Source organism: Pungitius pungitius, chromosome 3, assembly GCF_949316345.1.
Source record: "Pungitius pungitius chromosome 3, fPunPun2.1, whole genome shotgun sequence".
Lineage (NCBI taxonomy): Eukaryota > Metazoa > Chordata > Actinopteri > Perciformes > Gasterosteidae > Pungitius > Pungitius pungitius.
In genome coordinates this window covers 24466677-24492836 of record NC_084902.1, presented here as the reverse complement: position 1 = coordinate 24492836, position 26160 = coordinate 24466677, and the positions used below count along the sequence as shown (strand labels likewise).

The 26160-nt window shown below is 45.7% G+C and overlaps 7 protein-coding genes across 12 annotated transcripts in view; 5 read left to right on the top strand and 2 right to left on the bottom strand.

Annotated features, from left to right (window-relative positions):
• Nucleotides 1–143: 143 nt before the first annotated feature.
• Nucleotides 144–3778, top strand: cnppd1 (cyclin Pas1/PHO80 domain containing 1). The gene is made up of 8 exons (XM_037475046.2): nucleotides 144–348; nucleotides 861–963; nucleotides 1184–1265; nucleotides 1351–1471; nucleotides 1587–1715; nucleotides 1832–1893; nucleotides 1966–2083; nucleotides 2175–3778. Exons 1-8 carry the CDS (start codon nucleotides 286–288, stop codon nucleotides 2793–2795), a joined length of 1299 nt encoding a protein of 432 aa, XP_037330943.1. The 5' UTR covers nucleotides 144–285; the 3' UTR covers nucleotides 2796–3778.
• A 194-nt stretch (nucleotides 3779–3972) lies between these two features.
• On the top strand, nucleotides 3973–6896 carry prkag3a (protein kinase, AMP-activated, gamma 3a non-catalytic subunit). 3 transcript variants are annotated; one of them, XM_037475237.2, is made up of 13 exons: nucleotides 3973–4263; nucleotides 4384–4423; nucleotides 4561–4661; nucleotides 4748–4829; nucleotides 4919–4977; nucleotides 5189–5234; nucleotides 5338–5392; nucleotides 5490–5616; nucleotides 5718–5883; nucleotides 5985–6022; nucleotides 6133–6279; nucleotides 6393–6584; nucleotides 6677–6896. In XM_037475237.2, the coding sequence occupies exons 1-12, from the start codon at nucleotides 4219–4221 to the stop codon at nucleotides 6507–6509; spliced, it is 1023 nt and encodes a 340-aa protein (XP_037331134.1). In that variant the 5' UTR covers nucleotides 3973–4218; the 3' UTR covers nucleotides 6510–6584; nucleotides 6677–6896. The 3 variants fall into 3 exon arrangements, with proteins under 3 accessions (XP_037331134.1, XP_037331074.1, XP_062417372.1); XM_037475177.2 differs by having other exon boundaries at nucleotides 3975–4263; nucleotides 5189–5249; XM_062561388.1 differs by having other exon boundaries at nucleotides 3978–4661; nucleotides 5189–5249; nucleotides 6677–6895.
• Nucleotides 6897–7539: 643 nt separating this feature from the next.
• retreg2 (reticulophagy regulator family member 2) lies at nucleotides 7540–13664 on the top strand. Its single transcript, XM_037474661.2, has 9 exons — nucleotides 7540–7833; nucleotides 8312–8415; nucleotides 8723–8753; nucleotides 9109–9238; nucleotides 9431–9515; nucleotides 9836–9973; nucleotides 10391–10479; nucleotides 10567–10702; nucleotides 10921–13664. Exons 1-9 carry the CDS (start codon nucleotides 7580–7582, stop codon nucleotides 11682–11684), a joined length of 1731 nt encoding a protein of 576 aa, XP_037330558.2. The 5' UTR covers nucleotides 7540–7579; the 3' UTR covers nucleotides 11685–13664.
• Nucleotides 13657–15952, bottom strand: mdh1b (malate dehydrogenase 1B, NAD (soluble)). Of its 2 annotated transcripts, XM_062561387.1 has the most exons (10): nucleotides 15893–15952; nucleotides 15695–15807; nucleotides 15446–15580; nucleotides 15210–15352; nucleotides 14976–15144; nucleotides 14553–14892; nucleotides 14317–14458; nucleotides 14075–14235; nucleotides 13849–13988; nucleotides 13657–13734 (listed from the first exon to the last, which is right to left on the bottom strand). In XM_062561387.1, exons 1-10 carry the CDS (start codon nucleotides 15912–15914, stop codon nucleotides 13693–13695), a joined length of 1407 nt encoding a protein of 468 aa, XP_062417371.1. In that variant the 5' UTR covers nucleotides 15915–15952; the 3' UTR covers nucleotides 13657–13692. The 2 variants fall into 2 exon arrangements, with proteins under 2 accessions (XP_062417371.1, XP_037330739.1); XM_037474842.2 differs by having other exon boundaries at nucleotides 14075–14458.
• A 225-nt stretch (nucleotides 15953–16177) lies between these two features.
• fastkd2 (FAST kinase domains 2) lies at nucleotides 16178–21322 on the top strand. Its single transcript, XM_037470467.2, has 11 exons — nucleotides 16178–17365; nucleotides 17452–17555; nucleotides 17664–17772; nucleotides 17948–18071; nucleotides 18159–18298; nucleotides 18435–18607; nucleotides 18714–18877; nucleotides 18977–19213; nucleotides 19567–19663; nucleotides 20342–20456; nucleotides 20669–21322. Exons 1-11 carry the CDS (start codon nucleotides 16724–16726, stop codon nucleotides 20783–20785), a joined length of 2022 nt encoding a protein of 673 aa, XP_037326364.2. The 5' UTR covers nucleotides 16178–16723; the 3' UTR covers nucleotides 20786–21322.
• A 202-nt stretch (nucleotides 21323–21524) lies between these two features.
• Nucleotides 21525–23921, bottom strand: si:dkey-1h24.6 (T-cell-specific surface glycoprotein CD28). The gene is made up of 4 exons (XM_037470479.2): nucleotides 23488–23921; nucleotides 22617–22895; nucleotides 22359–22498; nucleotides 21525–21829 (listed from the first exon to the last, which is right to left on the bottom strand). Exons 1-4 carry the CDS (start codon nucleotides 23570–23572, stop codon nucleotides 21716–21718), a joined length of 618 nt encoding a protein of 205 aa, XP_037326376.2. The 5' UTR covers nucleotides 23573–23921; the 3' UTR covers nucleotides 21525–21715.
• Nucleotides 23922–25130: 1209 nt separating this feature from the next.
• The window catches only part of raph1b (Ras association (RalGDS/AF-6) and pleckstrin homology domains 1b), a 33149-nt gene continuing 32119 nt past the window's right edge, over nucleotides 25131–26160 (top strand). For all 3 annotated transcript variants that reach the window (XM_062561385.1, XM_062561384.1, XM_062561383.1), the window contains exon 1: nucleotides 25131–25439. The gene's annotated coding sequence lies outside the window, so the exon portion shown is untranslated. The remainder of the gene's footprint in view (nucleotides 25440–26160) is intronic.

Genomic DNA, 26160 nt, shown 5'->3' with positions numbered 1-26160 from the left:
TACGTTTTAGTGAAGTTATTCGTATTCCGTAACGCTAGGTGGCGCCGTGGACCTCGAATTGCAAACTGCCCAAAGCGCGAAGCAGCACATAACGATGTGTAGTTGTTAGTATCTCCAGCAGATGGCAGTAATGTGTCATTACAGCAAACTGTAGCTCTCGGAGAACCGTCTCGGGTCAGGGCGTGTTGCTTATCGGAGGCGCTCTGCTTGTCATCCGGGTTCGGGGGGGGCTCGAACGGTCGTCTTTTCAACATTTGGCGGGCTAATGTCCAAACTACAGTAGATATGGATTTCGACGCTTTATTCAACGAAAACACGTTTCAGTTTTCGGACTTCCAGGAGTTCACGGTAAGTTGTTGCGTTACGACAGGTCAACACACGACGGGGGCGTTAGCTAAGCTAGCTATTGTTTATGTCCGTATATGGTGCCCGGAGAGCTCGCTACGGCCTCACCTAGCTAGCTAATGTCGAATAACTTCGATGAGTGTCTCAAATCGTGGTAAAACAATGTAATTTACCGAGGCATAATAAGGAAGCGCTGGCTATTTTCGCCGGTACTCTGACGGGACAGTCCGTTAACGTTGAGCAACTATAGGCCCCGCGTTAGCTTAACGTTAGTTAACGATATAACGTATTAGCCAACCAGCGTTATAACGCTAGCCGAGCTAACGCTATAACGTCACAGTGTCTTATAACAATACCATTACACGCTGCTGTAAACACTTCCATTGGACTTTACTGGACGATCTTGCTCAGTTTGTGTTTGCGTTCACTTGTGTTTCCCCCCTCAACTAAGTCAACCTTAGCATTATAGTTAGAATAAGCTAACGTTTGCTAACGCCAGTGTTGTGCTTCCCCAGTTTCTCCCCGGACACCAGAGGTTGACCGAACGAGTGAGAAAGCGACTCTATTATGGCCTGGAACAAGACGTGTCTCTCGATTCCCTCTCTTTTCCTGTTACAGGTGAGTTAAATGTACGCGGGTTCGCTCACGTTAACTCCGCTGCGCCCTCCTGAGAAAGAAGCAGGTTATTTTCCGAATAATTATTCTGCTGAATAATACAGTTTATAACGTTCACCCCTTCTGTTGCGTGTAACGTTACGTGAAACCTTTCGAGTCTCAGATCGATCGATTATGGTTGTTCGCAAGTTCACTTTAGTCTTTTCGTGTCCTGTGATTCTAGATATCGCTGTTGAAATCTTCCAGAAGTCCGCCCCGAGCCCCATACGCAAGCTCCAGAAGAAGTATGCTGCTCATGTTTCCAGGTTTGTACACTTTGTCATTCTTGCAGGAGCTAAACGTACACGGCCTGTCACCCGTCTAAAACAAGTCCATTTTGTTTTGCCCCAGGGAGGCTTGCATCTCCCCGTGTGCCATGATGCTGGCTCTAGTTTACATAGAAAGGCTCCGACATAGAAACCCAGAGTACCTACAAAAGATCTCATCCTCTGACCTCTTCCTGATCTCCATGGTATGTGGTTCATAGGTCAACCCGAATGTGTCACTCGTGATTTCTGAAAGCAGTTTGGTTCCTCTGGATATTGGTTCTCATACTGATTGCATTGCACCAATTCTCTCTGAATAAGATGGTTGCCAGCAAGTACCTGTACGACGAAGGCGAGGAAGAAGAGGTTTTCAACGATGAGTGGGGAGCGGCTGGGAAACTGGACGTCAAAACCGTCAATGACCTGGAGATTAACTTCTTGAACGCCATTGTAAGTGTGTGTGTGTGCGTGCGTGTGTGTGTGCGCATTTGCCATTTATGTGTGCGTCGCAGTGGGTTTGGATCAAGTTCTTTGTCTCAACCACGGTTTCCTTTTTTATCTTGTAGGAGTGGAGCCTCTTCACAGAGCCAAATGACTTATTTGATGTGCTGAGTCAAGTGGAAACCAGGTAGGTAGTTGGATTTGTCAAATTTTGTGTGTGGGGGGAAAGTATTTTTGACTGTTGCCCCTACATCATCAGCATTGCACAGCGGCAGGGGATGAAACGCGGCTGGTTCACCTACACTGACCTTTGTGTGCTACTGGAGCAGTCGGCGTGGAGTCAGGCCCTCACAGCCATCTGCCAGCACTTCACTAAGGTAAGAAGGGTAGAGAGGCTGTTTTTATAGGCTCAGCATGTTTCAGCTGTATTTTACCTGTTTATTTAATACGTTTTATGATATTCTTCAGGTTTCCTGTATGCTCGGCCTGGTGTACCTGACCAGTGTGGCCGGCCTTATTGCAACCAGCGCTGTGCTGCACCAGTTCAGCCTCTCCAAAAGCGGCCGGTCCCTGCTCCCACCTCCGGCTGAGATTAACCCGGACCTTCAGACCGCCGACCCAAATATCGAAGCTCCTTCTGCGGCCCCCAGCCTCCCGTGTTGCATTCTGGCCAACAAGAGCGTGAGCCGTCCGCCCAGTGCACTTAGAATTGGCCAGGACCGCGTACAAAGCCCGCCGTCGGCTTCCTCAGAGACTTCACTATTGTGTCTCTGGGGCTCCCTCCTTGCCTCGATGGGTCACATACATCCTGAAACTGATTCCGGGATAGAAACGCCCCGAGCCTGGTCTCCTGTCTCCTTCTTCTGTCCCGGCTGCCTCGCTTCCCTTCCTCCTCTTCAATGCGGTCTCCGAAACGCCTCCGAGAACCATCAACGCTGCGCGCCCTGGCTGGCCTCCGACCTCCTCGGCGGGGCGGAGCCGAGCCTGAACTCTCGCCTGGGGGTGTTTCCCCCCGTCCAGCTGGGACCGTCCCACCCAAAATCCATCTTACCCGTTGACAAAGCCCAAGCTCTGCTGATGCCTGGGTAGCGATTGCCCCCCCCCCAGGCTCCTCCTGCCGTCGACCTGTGCTCGTGGGCTCTGGAATAGAAAACAGGCGTTTTGTTTTCACGACTCATCAACTGCGTCACGTCATGTTTTGTTTACTTTTCCGGATGCCAAAAAAAAATGCCATAGTTGATGCTCTGCATCTCGTTCAGAATGCAAAAAATATCACTGGGAATTTAAAGGTAGTTTGATACGTTTTTCTTGGCTGCGCCCCAAGTGTTTTTCCACACGACCTTTAACGGTCAAAAGTTCAGACCCATCTGGTGGTGGTGTGAGTTTTGAGTTATTATATTGCAGCTGTGAGGCTGCTTGCTACTTTTCCAAGTTAATGAAAGTGTGTGGAGGTTTCATAGCAAATTTTAGTTTAGTTTGAAGTATGTTTTTTTTCTTTAATGAAGCGGCTCTGAGAAGAAGGGACTAACCCAGTTAACTTTGACTACTTCTTTCAGGGCTTTTTGCTTAGCTTCAGCTAAAAGCATTTGTTTTTCATGACTGCATTACAGGCTTTTTCATCAGACAATGGTCATACACGTGCAGCAAGCACTGATTTTCCACACCATATTTCTGTTACTGTTTGTGAAACAAAGTTTATTCAGGAAGTAGACAGTTTGAATGCAGACGCCGTCTTTACACCTCACGGGAAGAAAAAAAGAAACTTTGCCTATCCAGGTCATTTAAAGGTAAATAGCGGTAAATGTTTGTCTCATTTTTCTTTAGTGGGTTTACAGGATGTTGCATAGTTTTACGGACGATTCTCTGCAACGTTTAGGGTTCTGGTGGGTGGTGTACGTGGTCCCCCAAGACATTGACTTTATAATCAAAAAAACATTTTCACAAAATGGCTCACAGCATTTGAATTTGATACAGAACAATGTTCTTTGGTTTTGTACATGGTGTAAAATGCAATTGTACAAATCTGTAAAAAAGGAGAAACGGGAAATAATAAAGGAAGCACTTGTTTGTCATCTTTTGTTAATTTTCATCCGTCTTGGTGCGAATTGTTTAAAGCTACTGTTAAGAGCCAACGACATGCTTCGGACCTCATGGCTCTTGGAAAGACCGAGTGTACAGACCCTTGACATTTACTCCATATAGACCACGTTTTCATGCCATTTTAATTTCTGACATAGCAGGCCTGTGATCCGAGTTGGCAGCAGATGTTTAAAACTATGAAAAGAATGGAAGGGAAGCCGATGTCCGGTCCTGACAGAACGGTGAGTGTCCCTCCCCCCTCGAGCCAGTGCCAGCTCCTCTTACCCCTCCCCTGCTTCTCTGGCCTGACGCATGGCACCCGAGAGCTCCTAATATAGACCCGAAGGCTTTGGGGGAAAGGGAAAAAAAAAAAGAAACCCAGCGCAGCTCCCGAGCCCTTTGCATCTGCTACTTTTTCTCAAATCCACTTTTCATGGACACGCAACGGGACCACAGGGCCTCCCTCGCAGGTGAAACGGTACTTTTGCGTTGAGCATAACTAGAAGGTCAAAATATCGTTGGAAAGGAAGTAGCCCTTGTGGGTTTCTAACCACTCTGACCGTGTCATGTGGAGAATGTCTCCCTTGCTCTGTTGTAGGTGTCGCTCCCAGAGAAGATGCAGGAAACGAAGAAAGACGGTACGGCCGCAGCCATTGGCTGCACGCGTATGGATCTGGGCAGCCCACGCCTGTTTGTGTGAATGCATGTGGCCATGTGGCTAACACGTTGTGTGATCAGCTGTTTATAAAGTGGGCTACGACGTGATTCCTCCCAGAGCGTGACGCAGTGGTCTACATGAACTTCATGAAGAACCACAGCTGCTACAACGCCATTCCAACCAGCTGCAAACTGGTCATATTTGATACCAAACTACAAGTAAGGAACGCAACATGTGCATATAAGCTTGGGTTTATTCTCTGGTCAAATTCTTACTGACTGTTTGAAATTCTGACTTCCAAAAGGTGAAAAGGGCCTTTTTGGCACTAGTGGCAAATGGCTTGAGGGCGGCGCCGTTGTGGGACAGCAAGTTGCAGAGGTTTGTGGGTAAGTCGCGGTTTTGGTGGACTATTCATGATCAAGTGTCAGCCACTGTAAATTGTAATTGTGAGAACATAAATCCTTTTCTGTCATAGGTATGCTGACTATTACAGATTTCATCAACATCCTCCATTACTATTACAGGTCCCCTTTGGTGAGAATAACTAAGCTACATTTAAACACTAATGGCTACATTTTTAAGAGTATGAATATCATCATACATCAGAAATTGTTTTATTATTTTCATTATAGCTCATATGTCCCATATTCAGCACTGGAAGGTTTTGCAGGGTTGTTTTTGATTTCACCCACTCGATGTTTTATCGATGACTCGTATCTTTACCTTTTGGGTTTCCCTGTGAAAGGTTCAAATGTACGAGCTGGAGAGCCACAAGATCGAGACATGGAGAGGTGATTCATTTGAAAGTAAATAACCACCGCGGATCAGTGTTGACATCTCAGCGCATGCGCCTCTGGGAATTAGCATTTGAGATCTCTGTCTTCTTCTGTCTAGATGTCTACCTAAAGAGTTCCAATCGCATCCTCATTAGTATTTCTCCAGAGGCAAGGTAACACACTCGGGCGTAATCCATGAAAAAACATTCCACCTCAATTTACATTTTAGTCTACTCGCAGTAAATTGTCGTCTCTACTCTTTCCTCTCAGCCTCTTTGATGCTGTCTATACCTTACTTAAGTATAAGATCCACAGGCTGCCCGTCATTGATCCAGAGTCTGGGAACGTCTTGCACATTCTCACCCACAAAAGAATCCTCAAGTTCCTCCACATATTTGTGAGCAAGCGCATGTTTAGCATAGGATGTACCTCCCTGATTTTCCATGTCTGCACGGATTGATGTTCTTCTACTACGGTGTTGTTTTCGGGTGTTTTCAGTGGAAAAAAGTTCCCAAGCCGGCCTTCATGAGGAGGCAGATCCAGGAGCTCGGGATCGGCACCTTCAAGAACATCGCCACCGTGCAGCAAACCGCAACGCTTTACGAGGCCCTCGCAATATTTGTGGAAAGGCGGGTGTCTGCACTACCTGTGGTGGACGAACAAGGTATGTCCTCTAAAGCGGGTTTTACATATAGTGCCGTATTTATCAGTGTCAATGGCTGTTACCATTTTACATATAGATACACCAATCATTTGTTTTCCCAGGCAAAGTGGTGTCACTCTACTCACGATTTGATGTGATTGTGAGTACTACGTCTCAGTGGTTTTAATCTCAAAGTACTTTGACACCCCATTTAAAGCTGATTGTCCTTGCGATCAGACGCTAAGGGGTTCCCTGTTTGCTCCGTTGCAGAATCTAGCAGCCCAGAAGAGTTACAACAACCTGGACATGCCCATGTGGGACGCCGTGCAAGGGCGCTCGTGTTTCATCGAGGGAGTAATCAAGTGTTACCCCTATGAAACCTTGGAAACCATCGTAGACCGGATAGTCCACGCAGAGGTGGGTGGATTCTTCAAAGGCGTATGGCTTCAAACATTTCCCCGAACGTCATAAAATATGAGAAATATAAGGAGGACATTCTTACCTCGTCTTTTTTCTTCCTTACCCCCCAGGTCCATCGGCTGGTCCTGGTGGACAGGGCTAACGTGGTGAGGGGCATCATCTCTTTGTCTGACCTGCTGCAGGGCATGGTCTTAACCCCTGCAGGTATTGATGCCCTTATGTCCTAATACCAGGGGACAGAATGTCCCCTTCCCACCTTCACCACCCGTGCACGCCTGAGTCCTAGTCGCGTACACAGCTGGGTAGGCATTTCAAGCCTCTTTTGTTTTTTAGGGTAATCACAATACTGTAATTGCTTAGTGGAATGATTGTTGCTTTTGCTTATGTGTTTCAGAAATCAACTTGAGAGTGAAATGAGAAATCACAAGAAGGGAAATAATCCCCAGGCTGCGCTACTTAACATTAATATGTATTTTGTTATCTACTGTATGTGCTGTGTTCAAGACACAATGATACCAGTGAGCTGGCCTTGATACTGTATTCAATCCCCAGCGCGATGTATATATTGGCTCTTATTTGAACAAAGTGATCACTTCTGTATATTTCTCTATTAAACATTTGTATAAAAACATGCTGGTGTGGGGTAATTCCTGGATTAATGCAGCATTGTGAACTATGGCTTATTCACAAGATGACAACAATGATGAAATGCACCGGCTGTAGTCCTCCCAAAATATCAGTAACAGCAGTTTCACTGCTCAAAGTGGTCGTAACACGGGGAGTAAGGGGGTGCACATTTTGGGAGAGCGGTTGCAGGCGTCAAGTGTTTTAAAATTATGCAACGCTACATGCATGTTGCCATTTCTCTAACCACACGGTGGTACACTTGGGCTTCAACAACAAGGAAACACGTGACTGCATTTTCTCGTGCGTGACTGGCCTTGCGATCCGTCCGCCCATCTGTGCAGTGGCTGCATCAAGTTGTCAGAAATGATCAACAAGATAACCGAAAATGTACAAGGCCTTCAGAATAAAAGAATACGCCTACCTGATCAAATGTAACCAAATCATTTCCACAATTACATTTAATAATTTTAAAATGGGAATATATTCATGGATCAAACATGAATACTTTCATCATCTCCGATGTGTTACTTTGTTCACCTGTTGCTAAAGGCGAATGGTTTTATCTTGAAAATCCCAAACGGATGCTTAGTATTTGCAAACTCCTCACCCTTTGATGGCGATCTCCCCATATACCCCGTGATATCCAAAACAACACAACACTGGGGGAAACATGGCGAGCAGAGAGGAGGCAAGAAGACGCCCCTCGGTTACCTCCTCCTCGGTTGGCCTGGAGTCTCTGTTCCCCGCAGGTTCATCGGAGCATGTCTGCGGGGACGAGGACCCGGAGCTCGTCCGTCTGCGGGAGCTTCTCCAGGGTTGGCTTTCGCAGTACGAGTCCCTGCTGCTATGGCTGCAGAGGCTGTTGGTCTGGGAGAGGCCGTTGTACAGCATCACTGTCGCCTTGACACTCAACACATTATTCTGGTAACCGACCAAACACCCCGTTTCACCCCTTTCTGACAGCTCGACATTTCTCATTTGACACCATTAGCTAGCTGGCTAACGCCAGCGAAGGGTATTACGAAGAGAATGTCAAAACAAGTTGGCTAATGCCACGTCGTTAGCCTGATGCTAACGTAGCATGCGAGACAGTTTACCGCGGGGCAAATATGGCGTCACGTGTGAAATACTCATCGGACATACACTATGCTGCTGATGAAATATACAATATAGTTATTTCAGAAGGGTTACACCTGTTGGCTTTGGTTCTGCTTCACCTAAACAAACCCTCGTGTCATGCTTAGTTGCCCGGGCCTTGTTAACCAGCTGTCCGGTAACTGCCACCAGGGGGGCTTAGTAAGTGTTATTTATTACATTACGCATAGGAGTGAGTCTTCACGACAATGTCAAGTTTATAACATGTGCGGAACGTAAGCCGTTGTTTATTTCTGCATCTCCGCAGGCTCCTGTCAGCCACCTGCCTGCGCCCTCTGTTCCTGTTGAGTGTGTCCCTGCTGGGAGTAATGCTGCTGGAGAGATGGAAGCCCACGTTGCCCATCATTACCAGTAAGCCCAGCCTTTAATGGGATTTGAACATGGTCCTGAGGCTTTGTCACTCTTAACTGTCGCTGAGCCCGTTTAAATCTGTCTGCGCAACACTACGCCTTCACCGGATTGAGAATCCCACTTTGACAGAGTTCGTCTTCCCTTTCTCAAGGAGGGACATTCTTAAAGAAAGTGATACAAGATCAGCGTAGTGTTATTGGTGTTTGTGTATATCAGGTAATGAGAACCTGATATTTGGCTGGCTGATATTTCCTTATTAACAAATGACCTAATTGTTTCTAACTGTGTTTTTTTGTTTCTGCCGCAGTTCAACATGCCGACGCTCCCCCTGAACAACGGTAGGTAGTGTGTGCATGACAGACAGACACACAGACAGACATCCGTGTGTTTTCATTTCCTGAACCAGTTCCAAATGACACTTTCAGAGTTGGAATGAGACAATTCCAACAGTGAGGGGTCTGTCTCTCTAAGTTTGTGACATTTCCATCACAAGCTGCACCAGATCGTCAGAACTAATTCTATGCTACAGTGGAGTATAGTCTCCTCTATCTGTGTGTCATTGTCATTCACGAGGAATCTCACTTAGCACACCTTTGCAGGTGTTTCAGTGCAGCCCGAGGCACTTTATGTACATGTTTTGGGGTTATTTTGTGAGTGCTCTCTATACCTGTGTGTATTCCTATTTGCATACAGTGACACATTGAGCGGGGAACAGCGACTCCTCAGTGTTCCTGAGCTCAGCCACCACCTGGCGGAAAGCTACCTGACCTACTGCCTGTACCTTCAGGAGACGCTGCAGTACAAACGGCAGAACCATGGAAAGGTACAGCACTTTGACTCTGCCCAGTGACACACAAGGAAAGGAACTTACAGGAATGGTGCCAGACAATGGAATGGTATCATTTTCTGTTTAAGATGTGGTGTGGCTAATTTACAGTGTAAGCAAATTTAGTGTTTCCCTGTGCAGCTTGATGATGTAATAGTCTATTTTTTCTCATTTGCTGCTGTTTCCCAGTTCTGTCTGATGATGTGCAGTGGCTGCTTCGTTCTTGCTGTGGTTGGGCATTATGTGCCTGGGATCATGATCTCCTATATCATTGGTGAGTCACTTCTATCACAATTGGCATAACGAAGCTGTTGTGCGAAGCCATGAAATAACATGGGAATCTGTGCTAGTCCTGACAGAGTGGGATATAATAAGTAATGTTAGCAGTTAATGGGGTATTAAGAATATCAGTTAACCTGTTGACGGTGGAGGTTATATCCCTCTAAGATCGTGCTGGTATTTCACTATTTTGTAGCAAATCGATACTTGCTTTATATTGCATTTATAGGTCTGTCTCTTTGTTTGCATTTTCTTGCTTTCATAAGAAATTCTGAAGTGTTCCAATTTTTTGTTTGTTTTTCTGCGCCCATTCAGTCCTAAGCGTGTTGTTGTGGCCGCTGGTGGTGTATCACGAACTGATCCAGAGGATGTACACGGGCCTGGAGCCGATCCTGATGAAACTGGACTACAGCATGAAGGGAGAGACTGAGCACCGCAAGCACGACAAGAGAAGTGAGTGCTACTGGTAACCCGGTGGGCTATCGATTCAGACCTGGTTTGTGTTGTATCACATTAAAATTTTGCAGTGACTGACACACATGCTTCTATTTGTATTAATATTGCACTTAACCATGCAAAGAGGAGGTGTAACATGAGGGACCCAAATTGACGAAGAATATCTTGCTTGTCTTCCTTTCTGATATGGAACCTCATTGTAATAGCATGTGTTACATGTATCTGTCAATAAAACAGTGTTAATTACTAAAGAAGTGGGATTCAAAGTGCCTCGGCGCAAAAACATTTTTTAAATCCCATATTTCTCCCAGTGTGGCGGTATGATAAACTTACACAGGAACATATGTTGTGCCCATTCAAATGTGTGCACTCATTCACATGAATTTTAAATGTGTGTGTGTGTGTGTTTAACAGAGGTGAAAAAGGAAGCGGAGGAGGGCGACGAGCCGAGGGCTGAAACAGAGAGCGAGAGTGAGGAGGAGCTGTCCTGTTTCGCCACGACGGTGAGGAGACGCACCTTTTAATGCGGAGGAGGACGATGACACATTTGTGTTTCGGCAGTGATATAAGATTCTGGTTTTGTTGGTCAGGTGGATGCGAAGACCACAGCGCTGGCGATGGCAATCACAGACTCTGAGCTGTCGGATGAAGAGGCATCGATCCTAGAGAGCGGAGGGTTCTCGGTGTCCAGAGCCACCACTCCTCAACTCACCGACGTCTCCGAAGGTGAATGATCGCTTGCATCGACAGTGCACAGGAACCACAGATTAATTACCCGTTTAATTAGTTTTGTTTATTTGTGCTCAATTAAACTTAACAGTATATACATATATATTAGTGATTTATAGTTATAGTCTTCAACCAAAACATCTTTATCCTTAAATTATATTTGGCTTAGATGCTTAAGTCTCTTTCTTTGTTTTTTTTCCCCCTTTCATCCGCAGACCTGGACCAACAGAGTTTGCAGAGCGAGCCGGATGAGACCTACTTGCGGGATCTTCCCGAGTTCCCCTCGGTCGAGGAGTTCCCCTCCATCGAGCACACCCTGCTCCACTTCCCCCAGCGGACCACCAGCCAGGGCGATGCAGCCCAGGCCGGGGCTCAATCCAGCAGGGAGCCACTGAGCCCCGCCAGCCTCCTCATCCAGCACCTGGCGTCCCCGCTCCACTTTGTGAACACACACTTCAACGGACACGGACAACCACCCGGGAGCAAGGAGGGCGGACCGCCCGGGCCATGTGCAGCGGGGGACGCGGGGACGCAGGAGGGGGAGGAAGCTGCGGTAACCGAGGGAGCACAACAGTCCTTGGAGGCCCTGAGCGAGGAGATAGTGAGCACAGCCATCTCCACTGTGGTGCAGAACACTCTGTCGGCGCTGCTGCGCTCCAGCGAGGACCCCTCCATGGCTGAGTTCCTTCCTGCCAAAAGCCCAGCAGGCACTCTGGAGACCCCCACCACGCTCACCGACACTGCGCAGGGAACAGACGAGGACCCGGAGGAGGTGGTCACGACAGGAAGCGGCACCGGCGAGGACATGCCCGACGACACGCTAGTTCCCACCGAGGAAGAGGACTTTGAGCTACTGGACCAGAGTGAACTGGAGCAGTTTGATGAGGGGATGGACCCCGTGTCTGACAGACAAGCGGTGGGAGGAGCCTCAGGAGCTCCAGAGGAACCTCTATCTCCTCCGCATCAACCACAGTCATAGCTTCCACCTCGCGACCTCCTTTGCCTTCCTCCTGGTCCCAAGCGTTTTTATCTGTCCGTTAGAACTACATTATATCCACACTTCTAGCTATATATAAAACATTTATCAGAGTTTGGCCTTTAACGCAGTTGGTTGCTGATTGTTTGGCCTACGGTTGAGAGTACTTTGCGTGTTCTGTTTAAATCAGCCCTTATTTACAGGGCACACGGTCTGTTCAGCCCCAGTACCATTTGTTGTAGTTTGTTTGTGGCCCGCCTCCTAGTCTCAAGTTCAATGAAAGCAGGTTTCGGGCAGAGCTGGCACAGTTGAACAGTTACAAAGGGATAGCAAAGCATCTTAGATATTGGTTTTGCTTGATCATCTAACATTGATATTTGCTTGTTAAATCAACAGGCGCAGTCAAAGACCCGGTCCGTGTTCAGTCTCGCGTCAGAATAATGATGCTTTTATTTTCCAACTTGGCTCAGAGCTTCCAGAACACTTCCCCTCCCCCCCCCCTGTGTTTGTTCAGATGTTTGTTTAGATGGTATTATGAAGAGTTTAATTGTGGGATATTATAACTATTAATATATGCTGTAAATTATTTAATTTAAATGTCATTTGATGAAACTTTACTATTAAATTGATGGGTAGTTTTAAAAGCTTGATGAATCCCCTTAGTTGCCCGTGATGATTGTATGAACATTCTTTTATATTATGGCACCATGAACGTCCGGGTTTAAAATGTAGTTTGCGTATTCCTTGAGTTCAACTTAGTCAAAGAATAGCCTTATCCTTCACTTTCTCCATACCGGCAAAGTCTCCAAAGTTAGGGTTTAAACAAAGACGTTAGTGGTCTTTCACTTGTGGCCTGGCAATGGAAAGTAAATGTTTGACATTGTTGGATGTCGACAGGTAGGATATCTTTACCCATACGCACAAGTGACTTTGACGTAGCAGCAACAAAAAAGAAAATGTTCCTGAATTTCCTCTCTGTGATTGATGCCTCGTCATTGATATTTCATTTCACTTCACGTCATACACACATATGTAATGGAATATATTGTTTATCCACAACCGTGTTGAAAGACACACGCACCTCTTGTTTGTTTGGCCTGTCTATACATATCCATTGCTTGGATAGTCGTCACTGGTGTATATTTAACAAATAACGCCATGCATGGATCACATGATACAGGTTTTGGTTTTTTGGAAGCACTTAATTCTTTTAATAACAAGTTATATCTGCTGGGAATTTCTGAAAAACATTTGAGCAGTCAAAAAGAAAATTTAGCACCAAACTTGACGGTACAAAGTGGCCAATCTTTGGCTTTGTGAACCACTCGCCATCCGAATCTCCGGGGTGGGTTGTAAGTATCGAATATAACATTGCAGAACGTGTCCATTTCCCAACTTGTCGTAGTGCACTGTGTTAGTACAAACCTTTCCTTTTTCAGGCCACGCCTCCTTGTGTATAGTGTAGAAATGCAAAAAAAAGGAAAGTGTATATTCTGCATGTAAAAACAGCACTCTGTTCAAGTTCTCCTTGTCTATCTGACAAAGTACTGCACAATTTGTGAGAAAAGAAAAAAAATCTATTTGAACGTGTCCGGTTAAAACAGCCCCATGAATTCAGTTTGTTAAACATTTAATAACCAACAAGGGGACAAAGAGTAAAGTTTTGAAGTAAACTGTAAATGCAAATGATAACATCTGATTCAGAGAGGGATATTAACAGATTAGTTTGTGTATGTTAGTGTGTTTTATGCTTAAATAATTGCTTATTCAACTGTAAAGAAATGCACTTACTGGACTGTACAATTTAAAAGGAATATATTTTCTAATTTCTCCCTTTTCCATAAAGTACTCAGTTTGATCTTTTACATCTAAAAACATAACTGCTTATGGAAGAGTTTTATGAGGCGAAAAAGATATATTGTCATTAAAGTTCGACACCACATCTGAAAGTGAGAGAATAAAAGAACAAACTGAAACAAGTGAGATATCTGGTTTATTTCCTTTGATCATTTTAAGTCAATCTACTGTCTTCTTTGTATCCAAGTTCTTTTTCCTGGGAAAGAAAAACACCTGTTGGTACACTTTAAAAAAAAAAAAAACATTAACAGACTGAAGCTACAAATAATGTACGTTGTCCAACAACATAGTTTTTTTTAACCTGATATACCTGCATTAGCTCCATTGCAGAGAATCGAAGTCTCTCCTTCAACTCGTCTCCGATGGCCGCGTCGGGCAGCACGCCCCACTTGCCGCCTGTGAAATTCACTGGGAGTGAGAGGACAATGCCGTCTGGGAGATTGTAGTCGCCTGCGAGTAGCCAAAGAAAATCCCATTTCATCACTGGGCCACATTCGCCCCCGAATTGCTGCCCCGTCGTCGGGTTTGGTCTTCACCTGGGCACAGGACCCCCGCGGAGAAGACCCCATCGGAGCTGCAGTTCCAAGCGCTCAGGACGGCGAGGATCCCGTCGGCGGCCGACATGGAGGCTGCTCGCCGGGACATCGAAGCCGCACGCCGACAACGTGCCAGGTCTTGAAGGTCTGTCTCCGACCATCTCCTCGAAGAGGGGAAAGAAGTTGCCGGCTTTTCGGGGTACACATCCCAGGAGCTGCACAGATTGACTGTTGTGGCAAACCTTTCATGGAGAAGCTTCAGAGCTGGTTGGGAAAAGGTAGCTGGTCCTTTGATTGCCCCGTCATAGTTGAAAACCTTCGTCCACTGCAGGTCGATGTAGAAACTGCCACTGATGTTTCCCCACACGATGACATCTCTAATATCTAGAGCAGGAGAAAAGACGATTCATCTTTGGTGAAAAGTGGTTTTGCTAAAAGACAGTGGGAATGTGTTAAAGTAGTAGAGAGAATTTACTACCTGAAGTCCTCACTTTGAATTTCTTTGCAAGGATGGCCTTTGCTTCATTCTCCAGCTGAGTTGCCATTGTGATAAATTGGTGGCTGTCAATGGAGCGTGCATTGTCCAGAAGAAGTGAGCATCTCAGGTTGGCAAATGAGCCAGCAGACACGATGACCTTCACCTCCTTGTTGGCCCTCGTGTCGATCAGTTGTCCGTACTCTATGTACCTGTCAGACATTGCCTTCACCTTTTTCTTCCTCTGCTCCTCCTCATCACTGTCAGCAGACCACCACTCATCCAGCAGTAGAATGACGTCCGCTTCTTGGAAAGCCTGATCCAGATCTGTGTGAATAGTCACCTGGGAATGTAAAAAGTTAGATTGGCTTTAATTTCCTTCAGATATGGTGACAAAAAAAAGTATCCAGAATAAAAGCTGAATACTTGATGGAGCAGATGGAGTGCCAGGTCCTCTGTCTCCATCCTCAGCCCCTGCAATCCCTCCGCATTCCCCTCTAAGTCCAGAAGGTGGAGGCTGATTGTGGAAACATGGGGGAACACCTCAGCAGAGAGCAGATTGGGGATCAGGAAGTTGCAGGTTGGGTTGAGAGCACTGGAAAATAAAACATTTACACACATATACTTCTTTGAATCTGAGCTTTTCAGAGAGATACACACCTAGTAATCCATATGTGAAGGGGTTTATTGAGATTGAGACAACGCTGCTCCTCTGCAATAATATTCATCTTGGTTTCCAGATTCTCTGCTGCAACCGCCAGCATTGAATCCGTCAGCATGTCTGACGTGATGCCGTAGTAGTCCTGCACGACAAACGAGTACAGAAATTGGCATGCACGAAAGTTTAGAACGTAAGGACGTAACCGTGATAAAGGAAACTCAATCGATATGACCACCTGGCAGTGCTCTAGGAAGTCGCTGAAGCCCCCCAACAGCATCCCTTTCCCCCCTTGGTTCACAAGTTCCCTCCAAACCAGGGGGGACTTCTCATGTTTCCAGCCATTTCTGTTGCAGGTGGCCTCCAGCCATTTCTATCAGAGACCAGTGAAAAGTCACATTAAGTTGACAAATAAGAAATCTGAAAATATACTAATGGTAAGTAAACTAAACATACTGAACAACGTTTAAAACAATATGACAATTACCCGCCACTCATGTGGGAGAATGGAGATCTTGTGAATCCTGAAGTCAGGAAGAGATCGCTGCAGTCTGTCTGCTAATAGTTCCGCTTTGGCGTAATGCGGACAGTCTGCTTTGCCTGCACGGATTCATATTTAAATGAGTAATATTGCATTTCACACACATATACATATTATCAGATGACCATTCAAATCCAAATTTACCAGCGAGCACAAATTTTGCCATTCTGTTAGGGGGGCCTTGGTTGCTAGGAAACCGTGGATGCTACACTTATTTGTGTCCGTACTGCAACCACCACGATAACGAATTAGATCAGGACGTATGATGATTACATTGACACCTATAATTGAACGTTGTAAATAGTTTTAGGTAATTAATAGTTTTATCGATGATATATTTTATTTCCCAATCAACATATGTGTTATATTTTGACCAGCGCGTAGTGTACATAACCAAGTTGACAGGGGGAATTAATATGGCGACGCACATAGCAGGGAGCAGCAGCACATGAGAAGGCTGCCTCACATGAGCTGGTCCTTGAATCCTTATAGTGTAAGGCAGCTCTGTGCCTCTTTGCTAAACATCCTTTTGATTCCTAATGTTAAATGGTCTGACGGGTTCCTTGTGTTATTGTGGGGGCGTTACTTATATTTTCCACAGTTAAAGTAATACGCCATGGGGTGTCACGTAGCTAACGTCAACCGCTAACAGTGTTTTCATAACTCGAGGTAGTCTGTTGACCTTGTTGGCAGTTTAATCATACGCTGTAATATATGATTTGTACTCACTATTTTAATAGTTATCTTTTATGTGTCAGGAAGTGTAACATGTCAACAGTCCGGTAGCTAATGCTAATTTATCTATTAGTGCATTAACTTAGCTAGCGTTTTACTTAACGTTAGCTAATTTAATAGTCTAATCTATTTGCTAGCCAATCATAGTCAGATATTTGCCCCCTTAGTGACCGTGTTGAAATTAAGGACGTACTAGTCTCGTAATCTCCATTGTCACCCTTTCAATAGTCTTTAATAATCATGTCCGTCCAGCTAACAAAGGTGGCCGTGAGATGTGTCCTGCGCGTATGCAGTCGCGGGTCTCCATGGCAACAGCGCAGTTTCTTGGTGACAACATCAGTGAAACACAAACCTTTCCCGAGTGAGCACATTTTCAGCACAAAGCAAAGTCACGCATGCCCCGATAGAAGTTTAGTCAGCTTTTACTCTCGTGGTGGGATTCACAACGAGGACTTGGAAGAGAAGACACGTCCCCCTTCTCCGGTGGGAGAGTCACCGCTGACCGATGAGATCCAGCCCGAGGAGACCGGCTCCGAGCAGACACCAAGGAGGCCGCCGCCGCCTTTCCACGACCACCTCCAGCGCTGTCGCTCCCCGTCGGACGTGCTGGACCTCACCACTCGGCACTCGCCCACACTTGGACAGGTCAGCAACTGCATGACCCGCATGTGGTCCACCGCCAAGAAGATGTCCGACGAGCAGCAGCGCTACGAGCTGCAGCTCATGTTCGAGCATCCCGCGTTCGACAATTTTTTGCAACAAGCCATGAAGAGAGTGGGGGACATGCGCAACGAGGACGCTGCCTATTGTCTCCTGAGCATGGTCCAACTGGGTGTTCCCCAAGGAAGCCGCGTGGTCCAGACTTTCCTCCGAAGCTGTCAGGTAGGCAGAGAAAAATTGTCGAGAGGCACATGTGTTTTTTTCATTTTGGAATTCATTTTTCTCCTGTTTCGTTCGTCCACTAACAGGAGAATCTGAATGACTTTGACGAGAAGGGCCTGTCTATCTTGGCCTCCTGTCTGGAACATATGGACGGCAGCACCAACGTCGCTGCCCTTAAAGAGGGCTTGAGGTCAGGACTATCGAAGTGATGCAGACGGCGAGGCGAACAATGTAACCATCCAAAAACGAACCTGCTCTTTTTCAGATGCATCCACACTGACGTTTTCTTGTGTCCTAGGTTGGTAGTTAGGGCCCAACTCCCCACGATCAAGAATGTTCATGCTCTTCAGACCTGTATGCGTCTGTTGGGGAAAGACGCCCCACTGGACCTCAAACGGAAACTCGAGGTTGGTTCATGAGTCTTAGTTAGGACCGTATTTGGTATATGTCATTTTAAAATGATTCTTGGTCAAGTCTTGTGCAGACGTGTCCTTGACTGCTCAACATTATCCGATATCAGCTCTCCCATTGTACTTTTGAACAAAAATCACCTGTGTTTTCTTTGACACTCATTCTGTACAGGTAAAGGCTCTATCAATGACAGACCAGTTCAGCCTTCCCAACACCCAGTACATGATCTCAACTATGGCCACAATGGGCTTCTACTCCAAACCACTGCTAGATATCTGCAGTAGGACGATCAAAGGTAGAAACCATTTCCACAAGATTAGATTGTTGCTGAGTTTTACGCTCGTAAAAAAGTTTTTGTAACTCGCTCTGTCGTCTCTGGTAGAAAACCTGCATGGAATCCCCTTCAACCGATTGTTTACAGTCCTGCAATCCTGTCGGAATTTGCACTACAGAAACTTCGATCTGCTCACTGGCATTTCGGAATATGTTGCCTCTACAATGGATATATGGACCAAAAAACAGGTGCTGCAAGGGACTGTTTTCCAACTACTTTTGTGATATATTTAATATTTTTAATGCCGTTTATGACTGTTTTTTTTTTTCTTCTTAAAGAACGGCTAATATAATTTACAATCCGTGTTTCCCCCTCTTCGTTAAGGTGGTCCTCTTCCTGTCAGTGATGGAGAACCTGGCCTTCTGCCCCGCCGCCATAATGGAGGCATTTGCAAAGAATGTGAGCGCCAATCCGGACAACCTGACACTTAAAGACCTCCTCTGTATCCTCAAAGTGTACTCCTATCTCAACTATGATCTGAAGCACCAAAGACAACAGTAGGTCACTCGCATGTCCTCATCGGATGTTATCGACCGGTAATTGTAGCATAAAACTTGTGACAGTTCCTTAGTGTCTTGGTGTGGTTTGGTCTTCCTGTTCCAGGTTCCTGGAGAGTCTGAGCCAGGCTCTGGGCTCCTATCTACCCAAGATGTCCGCGTTTGAGTTATTAAAGGTTGTATACCATCTTTGTCTCCTTGGCCACTTCCCGTCCGCACCACTGGAGCAGCTCCTGCAGAGCAGCACACTGGAGAAGTTTCACGCTACAGGTCAGTCGATGGAATCCCTTCCCATTGGACAGTCCAGGCCGTCTTTTTTTTCTGACTTGCGACTTCGTACTCATCCACTAGAGTGTCCTTTCTTCTCAGTGCCCAGGTTCCTCCCCAACCAGGAAAGGATGTTTCAGACAGTGAACTTTTGCCTCCGTCTGGAGCCGACTCTGCTCCATCAGCCGGCGACCGTCCCCCCATCCCTCCTGGGAACCCCCAACCCGTCTGGCCAAACAGTCAACCCATGGCTCTTGCAGGGCCTGCGGAGTGTGTTGGAGGACCAGGCGGACACGATGCTGCATGAGAAGGTGGTGGTGGAGGACTTCTACAGTATAGGTAAAGACTAGGCCTGTCGCAGTAGGCCCACTGTGTTATTAAGGGTTCTTTTTCGGGACATCACCAGCCGATACATATTGTCATAATGTACCAGTGGCATAAAATGGTCTGAAAATGTCAATAATATTGTTTATTGCAATTAGTTTTGGTGCAATAATCTCACAGCAAAAGGTATTTATCGTGACAGACCTAGGAAAGGCAAAATATCGGTGGAAAGAAGTTTATTTGTTATGTTTCTGCCTGTTTCTCCACAGAAATGCCTTAATTTATTTTAATTCAAGTTGATTCAGAGAAGATATTTTCTGCTACTTTAGAAAGTGTGTGTGTGTGTGTGTGTGTGTGTCGACACTCAGATGCTGTGATAACCAAACCACTGCCACAGCAACCCTCTGAGACTGAAGCGGGTAGAAGTGCAGGAGAAGAGTGTCCTCCAGCAGAGAGCAGTCAAAGGTAAGATGCCCATGTGCCGTCGATAACGTCACCGGAAACAAATCCGCTTCTGGGACATTCTGTTTTTGTTATTTTGTTGTTGCTGGTTTTTTTTTTTACAATCTAATGTGATTATTACATGTTTGTTAATGTGCAGGTGGAGAGGATGTTTGCGCCTTCCGTTCTGATAATAACAGGCATTGAAGCATGGTTGCATTTGTTCAATTTATTCCAACACTTTGCATGCAACAAAGTTTATACATTAAACCCAAGAGAGTCTAGAAAATGTCAAAGAATAATGCTCTGAAAAAAAGACTCTTTTGTGTATTTGACACCACAATGGAGGAGGTGAAGCTTTAAAAGCCATTTTGGACTCATTTAAAAGTTTGAAATTGAATAACAAAGTACTTCTTTCAGTCATCTTTGTTTCGGGATTTTGTCAACAGATTATTCAGGTCATACAGGTTATTCAGTGCTTTCCATTGAGCCTGCTGATGCTCAACGTAGTCAGAAAAACTCATTCGATATCTAATACTACATCAAGCTCATTGGGTAAAGATCTACAGTTAAGTATGTCAAAGGAAGTCTGAGGAACAAAAGGGACGCCGCAATCTACTCTACTATTTTTGACGCTTCAACACTGCCAATTCAAATTTGGTTTCTTTTTAAATGAAGAATTTCCCTGTCTTGATATCCTAGGATTGCAGTAATTTGCCCGCCACACTCTGCCTTTTGCTATGGCACGTCCAATCCCCGCGGCCCTCTGGCCGTTAAGATTCGCCATCTGAAGATCCTTGGATATGAGCCTGTCTTGGTGAGCATAATACTTCTACATTTCTTTGTCTTGACTGAATTCTAACCTGCCATCACCACACGTGTTCCTTTTCGAGCGGGAGCATTCTAATTTCCCTGGAATATCAATTTTTCTAAATTAATTCTATATAATAGATCACATAAAATGGAATTGAAATGATTTTCATTAAAGAATAATGTTGAGTATGTGTATAATGTAATCCTGTTCTCCAGGTAACGGAGGAGGAGCTGCAGTCCGAGGAAGACAGGACGGTTTTCCTCCGAGGGCGGATTTTCCCAGAACACCTCAGCTCACACACACAACCCAAAATGGAGCCCCAGGGGTCTTGAGGACTAATGCCAAGAGCCACATGTGGTCCAGTAGTCCCAACTTGTGCGACCATCACGAACGCCCAGATTTTGTTGTGCCGTTAAGAAGTAACTGAAGTATTTCAATAAATCTAAAAAGGACTGGGATACATGTGAAGATTTTTTGATTGGAGGAGCGACTTGGGGATATAATCTTTTTCTCCTTTGTTTTCTCATCATCCCCAAATCGAAACGATGGGTTGCTCTTGCTGATGCTCGCGCAGGTTGATGAGTAAGACCGCACTGCCGAATGAAACCAGTAAAAGCAGATTGTGCGCCGCTGGCAGAAACTGCACAAAAACTGCAAGGTGAGGAAGGTAAAGCTTTACCCTTTGAAGCAGCCGCGTTTGCAGAAAGAACGACAGATAAAAAAAAAAAAAAAAAAAAGGGAGAGACACAGGAAACGGTGTGGCTTGTGTTCTGGTATATGTCTTGTTCTCATCGACGTAAGCAACTTTAACCCTCACAAAAACACGCGGTGATGTTTCTGCCTTCTTGGAAATTAAAAGCTTGTAAGGAGATCTGTGTGAATTTTTCGATTTCTTCCTTCCGGAGACCAGTGGGGCGGCCTTCTGCAAGTCACCACGTGGGTTCACGAGCCCACTAAACCCAACAACTGTGGTTAAATCCCCTCATTCAGACACCCACTTGTGTTTCGACCACAATGAGGGGGATCAAGCTGAAATCTACGTTAACCAGTGAGCGAAACAGGAAGTTTGGGTAATTTTCTTTTTCTTTTTTTTTATTGCTTCATAAAACCACAGCTACCAAAGGAGGAACTACTCCTTTTTGCTGTGTAGACACATAACAACCTGTATTGATGATACAAAAGAACAAAACTTTGTGACGACATTGCATGTCTGCATAACGAGGATGATGGCCGTGGGGGACGGGGGGGTAGGGCAGGTGGTTTCAGAAGTGACGGCGAACCGGGATTTGAACCCCCCTCTTCTTTCTCCGGTCCTTATTCGCTTTGGGTTTGGTGTTCATGTAGTCGTTCTGGCAGTTCGATGACCTCCACTTGACCTTTTCACAAAGGGTTTAACGACAGCATTGCGTGGAATTATTTAACGGCTCAAAAGTGGGATTTCTGAAGGCTTAAACCAGCTGTTTTTGATGCTCGTCTGACGACTTTTAGGCCCCCAGGAAATGAACTGCAAAAATACATTCACTTTCCAAAAGAAAAATAAATTGTTTGGGATTTGAACATTTCTGAGAACTTGTTGGTGGAAATCTGGAACATACAGATGAGGAAACCGAAATATGTTGCTGAGAGGAAACCGTATGGTACATGCCTCCTTTTTTGTTGTGCTTCTATTTACCTGCACCACATCTGCTCTCTGTTATCCAGCTCTAGAATGCTTACGCACACACTGATATTACCAAGTGACAACTTTCTAACTCTGATCGAAAAAAGGGGGGGAAATACATTTCAAATTGAACAGTGCTTCTTTTCACAAAAAGATGCAAATGTTTCCCAAAAAATATTGAACATTTGACACACTCCCAGCATGGCTTCCTCGTCTGGGGTACGTTTATATGAGGAACATCTTACCCAGATGATGCTGGCGATGATGGTGATGATGAGACTGTAGGTGCAAAGAAGCACGAGCACCAGGATCCAAATCCAGAGGAATCCATCTGTCTGATTTCTATCGGTTGTGCTGCGGTCCTCTTGGACATTGCATTGGTGTCCTGTAAGAAACATTCACACCGAGTAGTCAGCCCACTGGGCCACGAGCGCACGACATTGAAGACGTGCACCTTCGCTCCTTGGGAAAAAAAAACAAAAGAACTTGTTTGGAATATTCACCCTCCACATGCACAATGATCCACAGAGTACTCTTGGTGAGGGGGGGAGGGAACGTGCCTATGCTCTGACATCCGTACGCTCCATAGCTGCTGGCATTCACCACAGTGAGCATGAAGCTTTTATTGTCCTCGCGCAGTCTCACGCCGGCCGTGGTGCACGGGTCGGTGCAAATCTCTTCACCGTCCTTGTAGAGGTTGTAAATGACTTCTTGGCCCGTGGAATTCGGGCAGGGCACGGACACCTCTCCCCCGGCAGGCATGCATACTGTTTTGATCTGGTCTGGAGAGAAAAGTGTGATTTTGTGATTGTGGATGCGTCATACACACACACACACACACACACACACACACACACACACACATCCACACAGAGCTGGAGAAGGGCCTGTTGGTGTTTGTTGAAGCAGTAAAAATGAAACTGCCTCTTACAGCCTCAACTCTGCAGATGTTCATTTATTTCCATTTAATCTCCCCCCCCCCCCTCTCCTCCCCAATGAGATGTAGTTTGTGCCACTCATCACTTCACAGCCCCTCCACCGCTGCATGGAAACACTTTCTTTTCATGTTCTTCTGTTGACTCTAGTGGATGCTGGTTCACATTGAGATGTCTCAGCCCACAAATCTAACCGGTAGGAGACTACAAGCTTCATTTTAGGAACAAAAGTAAAACCAACAGATGAACAGCCGATGATTATGAACTCACTGGAAGCTGCAGAGGAACACCTTCACGTTCCTCAAGACAACCTCCCACATTGAACGGACTGGCAACCTGAGCTTACAATACCATTTCACAATGAAGCAACCAGCACCTTTAAATACATCTGAATACTAAAAGCAGGAATGTGTGTGTTGCAATGAGGTCTACACTGTACCTTTGCAGGGGCAGACGTCCTGGGACTTGATGGCATGATATGACCCGCAGCTCAGGAGCATCATGAACATCCAGTGCGCTCTCATCTTGATGTTCTTGCTTACCGAGACTCAAAGGCTTTCCCTCATGCACCTTTTACAAACTCTGAGCTCCTCCGGCGGACTACATCGACTGTGTGCTGCGAGAGGAACTCTGATCTGCTCGTACTCCGATACTCTGAAGCACTCCCACGGTGCTGCAGTGACTAAGACCTCACACATCCTCTTATGCAGGAAAACATCCTGTAGCAGAAAACGCCTCCCTTTCTGAAGTTTCCGCTGTCTCCCAGAGTTTGTGTAGACCTAATGGTAAATGCAAGAATGTTCTGTTCATAACTTGACTTTGTTTTATTCAGAGGCACAAACCACCTTTTATTACCCGTTTTAAACATGTGAGAGCTTTTGCTTGAAAGTACAGACATTGATAGCAACACTGGCATGAATGCCAATAAGCATTGTGAAACTGAATAGGAGAAAATGTTGTGTAAATGTGTTTTCTGTGTAGTGTTATGTTGCAGCCACAGTTGGAAGTGGAAGGAGTGACTTCAAGTGCAATGACCCAGTGTATAATTTGCAACGGTCTAGCACTATGAGAGGCAGAAAACACATATTTAGTGGTGACATTTGTTTGAGTGCCAAAGTGGCCTTTTTTCACACAAAAAACAAAAACAAAGGAGGCCCACAGACCGAATTTACACTGTATGAGTCATAGTCAACATACGTCAGCGAGGAAGCTGTATGAGAAAGTAATTCCATCCCACAAGTTTGTAAGCTTTGATTGAAAAAAAAAAAACAATCGCTCTGTCGACAGAATAGTATTGAGTGGAGAGTGCTGTAGCTTTAAGTGTCCGCTGCGGGGCGACAAAGTATTACCTTTCAATCAGCCCGCGCTACAAACCAGGAAAATAAAGTGAAAAATACATGTAATAAAAAAATATTACTATTACTTTGTCTCAATTCATTTTCCCATTCTATACACATTTAACTGCCCAGAAAATGGATTAGAGACCACACAACGGAGGGAAATACTGACCTTGTGTGGCAACGCATGGTGTCGGATTCAAGGGATTGTGAAATGGGGATTATAGCATTTTAAAAATGTTGTCTGTAATTCTGATACAGAAAATGGATGATGGGGGATTGACGGGTTAGTAATGCCATGTGTCCATATGGATAACATGCAATAGTCTCCTAATCTGGAAGTCCCTTTTGTCTGGCGAGGGTGGCTTTAGGACAGCATCAGCAATAACCACTGTAACATGTTAATTGTTATTATTGATGTTATAATATAAATTATGACTGTACTATATATTTACTATCATTAACATGATTGGTAATATCATCATAAATATTATTATCACTATCATCACTCTGGTACTAGCTAGTGGTACTGATGCTGCCTTCACAGTTTCTCCAGGACTCCTCCTTTCACGGGTATTTGTATTTATATAATAATTAATCTTAAGAAAACTGACCGATAATAAGTGTTTGGTTCAACTCGAGTAAGACACTACGCAGTGTGTATTTATTCCCCGACTCTATCATTAGGCTAGGTAATTATTATTCTTGCCAATCGACCAAGGTGTGAAATATTTCCGACGGGCCCTGAATGCAGCTTTGGGCTCTGGGCTGGACAGGAAACGACGGAGACGCGCAGCGTGCGTCCTCGGCAGCTCCGGCAGAGAAGAATGGGAAAGGGAACGAGAGAGAGCGTGTAGACGAGGCAGCGTGTGAAAACATGAGGATAACGGGGCAGTTTTCTTTTCGCTAGATTCGTCTTTTAAACAGATAACTACACGGACCAGAAGGTTTTTTTTTTATTCTACCCCCCCCATCCCGAGGTCGGCGGTCTTCGCTCTCCCGTTGGAGAACAGCAGGAGAAGAGAGGATCTTCTTTGTGAATCCGACTTGAATTGTAAGCGTTTTTTTTTTCTTCATTCTACGTACGTGTTAACTATTCAACAGGTTTTCCCATCCCCTCCCTTTCCTTGTATTTAGAGAGTGCTGTCAATTCTAAATGAAAGACAGTGTGTCATGCCAGCCCATCCTAGACCGGGAGAGGAGGGAGTTGCTCTACTGCACCTCACTGCTATTACACGAGCACTACCGGCTGGTTACAACACATTGCGAATGTGTTCTTACCTAAAAGTCTGTGTTGTGTGGCAGGGGGTCTAATTAGGGGGTAAGACGGGGGGGGGGGGGGGGGGGGGGGGTTGTGTGCGGCCATTGAACAACCCCCTTTTCTTGGGTAGAAAGGGCGTGCTGCGTTCGGGCCGACTGGGAGAAAACGCTCGTTTTCTGAACGCGGAGGCCGGCCCAAGCCCATTGTTACGATGCAGGTTTGTCCGCTATGTCGCCGGAACCGAGCCCTTTCGCGGGGAGGTATTCTCTCTCCCGATCCGTGTCCTACCCTCCTGCATGTGACCGGGGAGAGGTGGGAGTGGGAGTGGGGGTGGCACGGTCTCCACCCTGTTTTGACGGGAGGAGAGGCGACCAGCTGCCGGTTATGGCCGACGGTGAAGTCCTTTACCTAAACGTGACGTTCTCTTTCTCTTAATCATATTTAATACCAGCATCCACTGCATCTCCATTTGTCCGGACGGTGGAACTTGGCTCTTGACTGCTGGTACTCCCCC